Below are 9,967 nucleotides of genomic sequence, written 5' to 3' on the forward strand. Positions count from 1 at the left end.
GTTACAATATTAAACAGTCGCCAAACTCAGAAATGCATACCGTGTTGACAAGTCTTAGCCTAAGTACTAGAACTCTTGGGGTTTGTTTTGCAGAAGTGTGACCCCAAGTCAAAGGGATGTCTGCGGCCTGTGGCCTGAATGCTGTGTGTGTTCCCTTTAGTTGTCGTTCTGGATGACACTCACCTGGATGCGCTGCTGGCTCCCGAGGTGATCCAGCTCTTCCCTTAGGCTTGATTCATTACTGGAGGGATGTTTAGAGAGACTGGATTGCTAAATATTAGATCCTCTGACTTCCTTTCTGGACGAGGAGGAGAAAGGAGCAGTTCTAGACATGTCAGGAATAATGTGTCCCTTTATTTTTAAGCATTTCTAATACAGGAAATGATACAGAAGAAAGAAAAGTGCCCCATTATCTCACTGCTCAGATTTTTTTTAAAAAAGGCTTAGAAGAAAATCCAAGCCTTACAGAAAGATGTCAAATGAAAAATAATGGCTCCTTCACTCCACCCTTCCACGCCCCAACTCCCTCTTCCCAAAGGGAGTTACTGTTAACAGTAACTTCTGTGCACATTCTTAAATATTTATATACTTCCTTCTCTTACTGATATTTTTCTATAGTATAGATTTCTTATAATTATTTTCTTTAAATTCAGTACCCTAAGCCAGGGGTGTCAAACTCATTTTCACCGGGGGCCACATCAGCCTCGGGGTTGCCTTCAAAGGGCCAAATGTAATTTCAGCTCCTTAGCAGTTAAGGAGCAGTTACATTTATACAGTCCTGAAATTATTTTGGTTCTTTGAAGGCAATTGTGAGGCCGGTGTGGCCCCCAGTGAAAATGTGTTTGACACCCCTGCCCTAAGCAAAGTATTAAGTAGCTCCTGACAGTAAGCACCTGACTTACAGTGAACCTATGAGTGTAAATAGCTGTGTATCCAAGTGCATTTCAGCTGCAAGTAAGGGCAGGCTTGGCCTCCGTTGTTCACCTAGTAAAGGAGACCAGGGTGAACGGCCTGGCTCCTTCTGAGTCTTGTGCGCACATCTCTCTGTTGGTGATGCTTCCCGCGCGGCCAGCACAAAGCTGCCGCCTTTCCCACGGCTGTATTTTCACACGGCAGAACACAAAATAGGAAGCAAGAGGTCAGTAGCAAAAAGATCTTTTCTTCACGTGCTTTCCCTTTTCAGGGAGTGAAATTTTCCTAAAAACTCCCAGCACGTATCTCCCTATATGTTGTTAGTGAGAACTGGATCCCATGTCAGTCCTTGGCAGAGGGGACAGTCAAGCTTTGTAGTGACTGGCTTAGACCAGTCATGATTTCTGAACCGAGCCTGAAAGTGGGGAACAGCTATGGAGTAGCCCCGTCAGAGTCTGCTACAAGCGGTGGTATCCTGTGTCCTGCCTCTCCCTTCACCTCTACTGGGCGGCCTTGGGGCCCTTTAGAAACCTCGGGTTTGGAAGGGGGCAAGGGGAAGAGACTTTGAGAAATACAAGCATTTCTTCAGCTCAGACCTGGCCTGTGAAACCAGTCTCACCTTGGGACTTCCTTTCATCACTTTCCTAAACCCCGGTTCTCAAGTCCTTTCCTCCCCCCACTTCACTTCCATAGAAGAAAAAAACCAGCTCTCTTCCTGTTCCTCCCTCTCATTGGCTTTGCTCCCTCCTACTCGCTAGAACTTGTAATCCTTTTTAAGTTCAGCTATGTAAATACGGCCTGGAGGGTCAATCCTAGGAAGTAACCAGCATTTGTTTTTTTTATTTATTGATTGATTTGAGAGAAACATTAATCTGTTCCACTTATTTATGCATTCATTGGGTGCTTTTTTAAAAAAAAAAACTTTTACTTACTGATTTTAGAGAGAGAGAGGAAGAGAAAGAAAAACATCTATTGGTTGTTCCTCTTATTTATGCATTCATTGATTGTTTCTTGTATGTCCCTGATCGGAGATCAAACCCAAAATCTTGGCAAATGGGGATAATGCTGTAACCCACTGTGCTACCCGGCCAGGGCTACCAGCATTTGTAACTCAGTTAGAAGAGTCCTTAGAGATAAATTTGTCTAGCCTTCCACTCCATACAGAATTTCTCTCCAAAGCATTGATAACCTCGGTGCTTAAACACTCGCGTGAAAGGAACTCGGTATTTCGGGCAGGCAGAGAAGTTTTGGTGGCCCTTTGGCCTCACTTAAGTGCTGGGGTTGTGCTCTGGCCATGATGCGTATGCCGCCCACAACGTGGGACAGCCACGTGGGCCTCACTTGGGAAGCACATCCCCTGAGCTCTCCAGCTGAGTCCTGTTGTCACCGCACCACAAGTGGGGTCCCGCTGCCAGGCCACCCTCCAGGAAAAATTCTGGAGGCAGAGCTTTGGTGATAGAGGAAAGGAGTCTTTATTCAAAATTCAAAAGCTATGCAAATTTTGGAACAACAGCTTTCCACATGCATTAGTCACTTAGACCTATCAAGGCTAAACTCTTTATTTAACTCCTGAGTTCCCCTATCATTCCCCCTGTTAGTTTTTAATTATTTCTGTAGGATTAGTTTATAAACTAAAACAACGTAAGACACAAAAGCTACACAATTTTGAAAGAATGTCAGGCTTCTGTGTGTTAGGGTCCATCCCTACTAAAACACCCAAAGAATAACCCTGCCACCCTCTGCCAGGCTAGCCCAATCTAGGCTGTGCCCGGAGTTTCTTCTCCCATCCAAAACCCATCCAAAATGCCAGCCTTTGGGAAATGCAGGCAGCTGCAGCAAGATCATCCAGGCGTCCCCGAGGGAGAAAGCGCAAGAGCCATCTCTGCACTCCTTGTATTTTAAACCTGGCCCGTGATTCCGTGGACTCCCTAAGCTGGATACCAATGCCTCTGGCAGCCTCCTCATCAGGCCCCTCCCTCCTGCCTCCTTCTCCCCCAGTGATCTTCTCAGATCTCTCTGTGTGACTGTTAGTGAGGAGACAGCTCAGACTCTGAAACTGAGTCTGGGGAAGGCTTCTCGTGGAAGAGCTCTAGAAGGCGTACACTTGGGTGTGGTTTGGCATTTATTTTCCTGTCTCTGGGGTAACATACACTTTAGTCTGGTGAGGAGCAGACCAGTATCTTTGCCATATATTTTGTGTGGAGAAAATTGTGTTACCAGACTTTGTAGAACCTCAGAAAGGGCTGTCAGAGCGGAGTTGGAAGGAATTAAAGATACTTTCAATAGGTCATCATTTTGAAGATGATGAGCTTGGGGATCAAGTGTGTGTAATGTCCTAGCTGTCAGTCTTTAAAACCTAAAGACCTTAATCCCGTGGGATCCTCTGTTAAACTGTCAGAGAATCCTTAACAGAAGGTCACAGTCTTCTGGCAGACTGAGCTCTATTTCTGTATTACAAGTCAAAGTAGTTTCTATAAAGTGTTCTCATCATCTTAGAGAGTGGGGGAGGGAAGGAGAAAGAGAAGAACAGAAACATCGACCGGTTGCCTCTCGCACACCCACAACTGGGGACCTGGCCCGCAACCCAGGCATGTGCCCTGATCAGGAGTCGAACGGGTGACCTTTTGGTTAGCAGGCTGGTGCTCAGCCACTGAGCCACACCAGCCAGAGTTGTTCTGTTTGCTTTTTGAGGATTCTGTTGATTTATGTAGCTCAGAGAGTCTTTCCTTAGCCAAGGCAGTCTACTACTGAGCCATCAAAGGCATTCTTCATTTTTGTTAGTGTTTTATCTCCAGCATTTCGTTTTGGTTCTTCCTTAGGATTTCCATCTTTCTACCTGCATTGCATACCTGTTCTTTGTTCTCGCATGCTGCCTGCTTTATCCATAGAGCCTTAGCGCGCTGATCACAGTTGTCTTAAATTCTGGTCTGGTGATTCCAATGTCCTTGCCATGTCTGGTTCTGATGCTTGCTCTGTCTCTTCAAATGGTGTTTTTTGCCTTTTTTGGTACACTTGGTAATTTTTTCTTGACTGCTGGGAATGATGTATTAGGTAAAAGGAACTGCTATTAATAGGCTCTTAGCGATGTGGTGAGGTGTGGGGGGAGGGGAAGGATGACAGAGCCTGTAAGTAGGTCTCAGTCTCTTAGGGGGCTTGTGCCTCTGGTCTGTGAACTTCACAAGTGTTTCTCAGGGGTTTTTTCAATTGCTGTAGGTGGGACAGGACAGCCAGAGAGGGCTCAAGTTGAGTATTTCCCTTCCCCCGCCCAGGTAAGTTAGGCACCGAAAATGAAGACCCTGGTAGATAAAGCTGTCGTTAACTAGTTTCCCTTGAAGGCAGGCCTTTTTAGAAGAACGGGTGCTCTGGTGTATTTCAAAAATGGTTCCTTTTCCCCTCCCCCTGCTGGGAGGGGAAGAGATTTTTCTCCAATATTTACTGTGGGAACCTGGTGAAGTTCTTGGATGTAAATCTCAGTGTTGTGGGGACCCTCTTATGAGTGGGTTCCCTGGAGTGTTTTTTTTAAAGGTTTTATTTATTTTAGAGAGAGGGGAAGGGAGGGAGAAAAAGAGGGAGAGAAACCTCAATCGATTCTCTGCGTCTTGCATACCCCCTACTGGGGACCTGGCCCACAACCCAGGCATGTGTCCTGACTGGGAACCGAACTGGCAACCCTTTGGTTCGCAGGCTGGCACTCAATCCACTGAGCCACACCAGCCAGGGCTCCCTGGAGTTTTTAACTCTGAAGAGTTGTCCATGCTGAGCCTCCAGCAATTCATCAATTCTAGTTCAGGTTCTACCCCAGCACTGTAAGCCTCTACTCATATTTTCCTCCTTAAAATAACGTGTGGAATTTTTTCTCATTCGCTTTACGGGACTTACTGGATGGTCTCTTTGTCTTGCCCCAGATCACTGTCGTCTTCCTGCAGGATGAGGCGCGCCCCTCCTTGCCTCTCATCATTGGAAGCAGTGTTGCCGGCCTTCTGGTTTTGATCGTGATTGTAGTCATCCTATTCAAGGTCAGTTCTGTTGTGTCCGTACAGGCTCTGGTGCTGGGCGCAGGACTCTCTGGGCCAGCCGGACCAGACTTAGAGCAGCTGCCCTGGCCATGTGACCACTTTACCCTCTTCCTTCAGCCACACAGCTGTTAGGCAAATGAGTGAGACAGTTTCTCTTTGAGAAAGATGAAGATGTAATTGAGGTATTGGAATACAGAGAGTTTTTCCTCAGATCCGATTATTGCTCCCCTATTTAAATCCTTCCTTCTTTTAATGTTCAAACTCTCTTTCTGCTATGCAAGATTCTCTACTTTCTGGCCTCTACCTGTTCCACCCTTAAGTCTTGCTTTTTCCTCGGAGTTTGAACTAAGTAGGTTTGTGTCTTTGTGCTTGCAATCCAGCTGTCTGCCACCCCATGCTCTTCTTCACATTTTTACTTTGCTCACACTCTTCCCTTAAAACTCAGCCCAGAGGATTCTAGGTCCTTTGAGCTGAGTTACATGCTTTTCCTGTGAGCTCCTACCCAGAAACCCTTCCAAGTGGCACTATGTGGTAATTCTTCTCTTTCTACCAGATGGCGAGTTTCTTGATGTAGGAGGCCGTACTCGATATTCTAGTCTTACTATAGTAGCCTGAGTCCTTTTACATAAACAGGATCTGGTACAGCCAAAACTGTACTACTTTGCAGAATTAAGTTCAAAATGTTAAAGAACTCTGGGGGTTCAGAGAAAGGGCGAAAATCACTTCTGACTGGGGAATGAGTGCCAGGAAAGGCTAGTGGGAAAAGCAGCACTTAAGATGAGTCTTGAAGGATTGTATTACCTGGGAGAGAGTCAGAGGAAGCATGAGAACCTGCCGAGTATAAGGGCTCTTTTGGCAACAGCCAGATAAATGGTCTGTAACTGGGCTTCCCTGCCCTTTGTTTCAGTGTGGCTTTTTTAAGAGAAAATACCAGCAGCTGAACTTGGACAACGTAAGGAAGACCCAGACGAAATCAGAGAATTCGCTCACAGAAGATCAAGACCAGCTTCCTCGTGCATTGGGAGAGACGGTCAGCCTGTCCTCGAACCTGTAGAAACTTGGTGTTGTACTAGTTACTTTTTCCTTTAGGAGGATGATCTAGGGCAGAATCGAAGAAATTGTTTGTAGAATATTGGTTTTTAATAATACATTGTCCCAAATGTGTCTGTGCATTGTGCAAAAAATAAACTTGGGAAACATTTGGTATTTAGTAGTATTAAGCTGTTTTATTTACAGAATTGTCCTTAGCCCTGGCTGGTGTGGCTCATTGGGCTGGGTGTTGTCCCGCAAACTGAAAGGTCTCTGGTTTGATTCCCACACAGGGCACATGCCTGGGTTGCCCATGGGGTCCCCAGTTGTGGGCGTGGGAGAGGCAACCAATTGATTTCTGTCTTGCACGTTAATGTTTCTCTCCCTTTCTTTCTCCCTCCCTCCCCCTCTCTCTATACATAAAATCTTTATTAAAAAATGTGCCCTCCAGAATGGGGGAGTCTCACAGATTTGCTGGTGGGCATGAGGAAGCAGTAGCCGTTACTGGTGGTCTGTCTAAAAGAGGACCCCTTCCTAAGACCACAAAGAAGTCAGGACCACAGTGCAGGCCCCCAGGAGGGCCAGTGGGAGGCTTCTCTCTTTCTCCTTCCTGAGGAGCGGATTCTGGGTCTGGCCGGCCCACTGCTAGGACCCTGTAGCCAGACTCAGTCCTGAGGGCAGTGTTTAGAGGATGGAAGGTGTGGTTTCTGGGGGAGGTTCCTCTCATCCAGGGCCTGGGAAAGGGGCCTGGACTAGCCCTGCGCAGAGGTCTGGCAGATGCTCCTGGGCTCTGGCTAGTGTCCTCCCTCCCCTGGGGTAATCTTTCCTCTCTTAGACCTGTGGGGTCTGAGATTAAGTTTGGAGTGCTGGGGCGGGAGAAAACAGTGGCTCTCACGTGGTTCTGCAAACCGTTTGATTTCCTGGTCTAGGAAAAAGCCACCAGCCTAATTCTTAGAATTCTACGCTGGGGCTTGGGGTCCTTTGCATCCTGGACGAAGAGGTCACTGGTGGAGGGGCTAGCTTGTTAAGGACACCAGTACCTTCAAGTTAGAGGTTTCTAGCTCTCAAGTGTGTCGTAGGCCCCTCTCTGGCAGTCTGGTGAAGTCTCAGGACCCCTTCTGGTCATTCCCCAGCCGTGGTTATGAAAATGTCCAAATAAGTTGAATTTCACGGTGAATACCTGTCTATCCACCATCTGATTTCTTCCATTAACATTGTTCTATGCTTGCTTTATCATGTATTTTTCCATCTGTTCATCCACCATCTTGTTTCTTTTTTAAACACATAAAAGTTTACAAAGAACCAGTTATGTTGAACACAATGATGAGAATATTTTTTAAATTTGTGGTGTGGAGATACATGTGCTTCTTTATTAATGCTTTAAGCAGCAGGTCTGATAACTGTGCTACTTTCAAAGTAATGATGACCTTAAAATGTATTTTGAGGTATTTATAACACCTATAAGGTGACGGATGGCAAAATACCTGTAATTCCCATTGATGTCAAACATAGGTACTGCTAATCCGGTGATGGTTTGTTGCCTACATTCATAATTGGAGGAATCGTTTAATTTCATTAAAGGGGTAGTAAAACTAAACAAGTGACCCTTTTCCAGCCAACTGCACAGGCTCCCTTCTCTGTATGCTCTGGTCCATGTAATAGAAGCACGTGTCCTGCCCCTGATTGCTGCGGCCGTCTTAGTTCTGTTACGTGGAGGAGGAGACCACTTGCCCGAGCCTACAGGGCTGGCATAAGTCAGAGCCGTTTTTCCAGTTAGCAAGTTTGTGGATCTCCAGGTCCAGTGGGGTTTCCACAAAAGCTTGGTTACACACTGGCCAAGGCAGAGTGACAGCATGGTGGTTTTCAGACTGTGCTGGGCGGAAGAGTCACGGTGGAGCTTAGCTCTTCAGGTTCCTCGGCCCTGCCTGCTAAAGACACTGATGTCAAGGCTGGCCTGGGCCTGGGAACCTGCTTTTTGGCAAGCACACCAGGTGACTTTGTTACACAAACTGCACCCTGTGTGATGCCAGTTACGAGATCAGGGTTTGTTCACCTGATTACAGTTTGTCAGTGGGTAGCCCTCAACACACTTGGAGTCTTTTTTTTTTTTTAATAGATTTTCTTTTTAGAGAGAAGGAAGGGAGGGAGAAAGAGAGAGTAAGAAACATCAGTATGTGGTTGCCTCTCGTGCACTCCATCGGGGACCTGGCCTGCAACCCAGGTATGTGCCCTGACTGGGAATCTAACAGGCGGCTCTATAGTTCTCAGGCCGGTGCTCAGTCCACTGAGCCACACCAGCGAGAGGCCATACTTGGTCTCTTGATGACTAAGAGGTTGCTTCAGGTGACAAGTTTAACTTAATTCTCTGGTAGAATTTTCTCCTGAAATTTATGAATATACACACAAAAATAAAGGCTTAGTCACCTCAAATATGCAGGCTAATAGCAGAGGTAGGGTGATCAGGAGTCGATCCATCCTCCCTTCCTCCCTTCTCTACCCCTCCCCCTCCCTGTCTCCTTCCTTTTTCCCTTTCTTTTCCCTTTGTCATTCTGTAAGCTTCATGGAGGTCCTGGGTATAGTGTGGTAACGTCCTTTCCTGCCCTCATAGCCCTAAATGACAGATAGGATAAGTACCCAACTGTAACTCCATAAACCATACAGATCCCATCCTTTGGAAATTCAGAAAAAGAGAGGGATCCAGGAGGCTGTCATGGAGGTGGACCCCTGTAAGCTGAGTCTTGAAGCCACGAAGGACAGAGGGGAGAGCAACCTGTGCAAAGGCACGGTGGTTGGGAAGTAAAGGATGAGTGAGGCACTGCAGCCCTGAAGCTGAGTGTGTGGAATGGGCACTTGGCCAGAAGGGCAGGTGGGGACGGTAATGGCAATGAAGAATGAGCATCTCCAGAAGAACTGTGTACAAGGAACCACGGGGAAGAAGCCACAACCACTTGCAGTGTTTATATGAAGATTTCTCATTCCTTGTTTCATGGTCACCGCAGTCCTGGGCACTTCAGAGTGGAGAGGAGGGGATGGTTGGCAGGAGTGTCACGAAGGTGGAGGACACCACTGCAGGGAGCGGGAGGAAGGACGAGAGAGGAGCTTTTGCTGAGGTGCACAAGCTGTTACTGCTCCGTGGGTGTGGTTGACCCGAGTTTGAATCTTTATCCTTTTTCATGCCCAGTGGAGAAGCAATCTTTACTCTTTGCAAGTGTTTGAAACCTCAGTAGAGGTTTTCCCCAGGCCAAATTTTGAGAACTAAGTAATGAGTAAAAACCCATCAATTAAGACGGGTCACGGGTGCTTTGATGGACTTGGAAATGCTCCCCACAGAGAGGAGCTTCATTTTTCCTGTTGACTGTATTGAAATGGCATTCATAATGCATCTGCTACTTCTTAAATGGACCAGTGATGTCTATTAACGGAATGTGTTTATCATAGCAGGACTGCCCGAGCAGAAGAAAAATTAAAGGGTAAATTGTGATGCTTTCCACGCCTCGCTTTTCCCAGTCTCGTCCCTTCTGGGCCATGCAGGGTACATAGGACTCTGAAGGAATGCTGGGTTTGGAGATGGCCCTTGGAGGCCTTGTGGTGACCTTTTGTGGCCCAGGACAGAATCAAATCTCCTACCTGTAGGCCTTGCGTGAACCCTCCTCCTTTGGGGTGGGAAGTAGAACCACATTCACTATGTGTAAGTAACATCTGACCCTCTACTCCAAGAATCACATTATTTGATGGGATTTGTGTTTTCTTTATTTTGCTTCCTTTAATTGTTTGGAGAACCTTTTTTGAGTTTGTTAGCCTCTCATGCTAAAGGGAAGGTTTTATTCCTAGGGGAAGTCCTCACTAGGGCTGAAGGGAAAGGAGGAACTCGTGTGCCTTTGGAGGATGCAGGGTGACCAAGTGCTACCTCCAAGCTGCTAATGGAAACAACAGTGGGACCCCAGGCAGCATTGTCCCAATGCACCAAGGTCACAGGTTCGATCCCCAGTCAGATCACATACAAGAATCAA

The 9,967-nt window shown here is 46.7% G+C and overlaps 1 protein-coding gene across 3 annotated transcripts in view; it reads left to right on the forward strand.

Moving 5' to 3' along the window:
* ITGAE (integrin subunit alpha E) overlaps positions 1-6,128 on the forward strand; it is a 60,253-nt gene extending 54,125 nt beyond the window's left edge. For all 3 annotated transcript variants that reach the window (XM_045199156.2, XM_045199158.2, XM_045199159.2), the window contains 2 exons: positions 4,818-4,928; positions 5,836-6,128. In XM_045199156.2, coding sequence (XP_045055091.2) covers positions 4,818-4,928; positions 5,836-5,982 — 258 coding nt within the window. In that variant the 3' untranslated portion in view covers positions 5,983-6,128. The remainder of the gene's footprint in view (positions 1-4,817; positions 4,929-5,835) is intronic.
* The last annotated feature ends 3,839 nt before the right edge of the window (positions 6,129-9,967 follow it).

The sequence above is a fragment of the Desmodus rotundus genome, chromosome 9 (genome assembly GCF_022682495.2).
Source record: "Desmodus rotundus isolate HL8 chromosome 9, HLdesRot8A.1, whole genome shotgun sequence".
In the NCBI taxonomy this organism is placed as follows: Eukaryota; Metazoa; Chordata; class Mammalia; order Chiroptera; family Phyllostomidae; genus Desmodus; species Desmodus rotundus.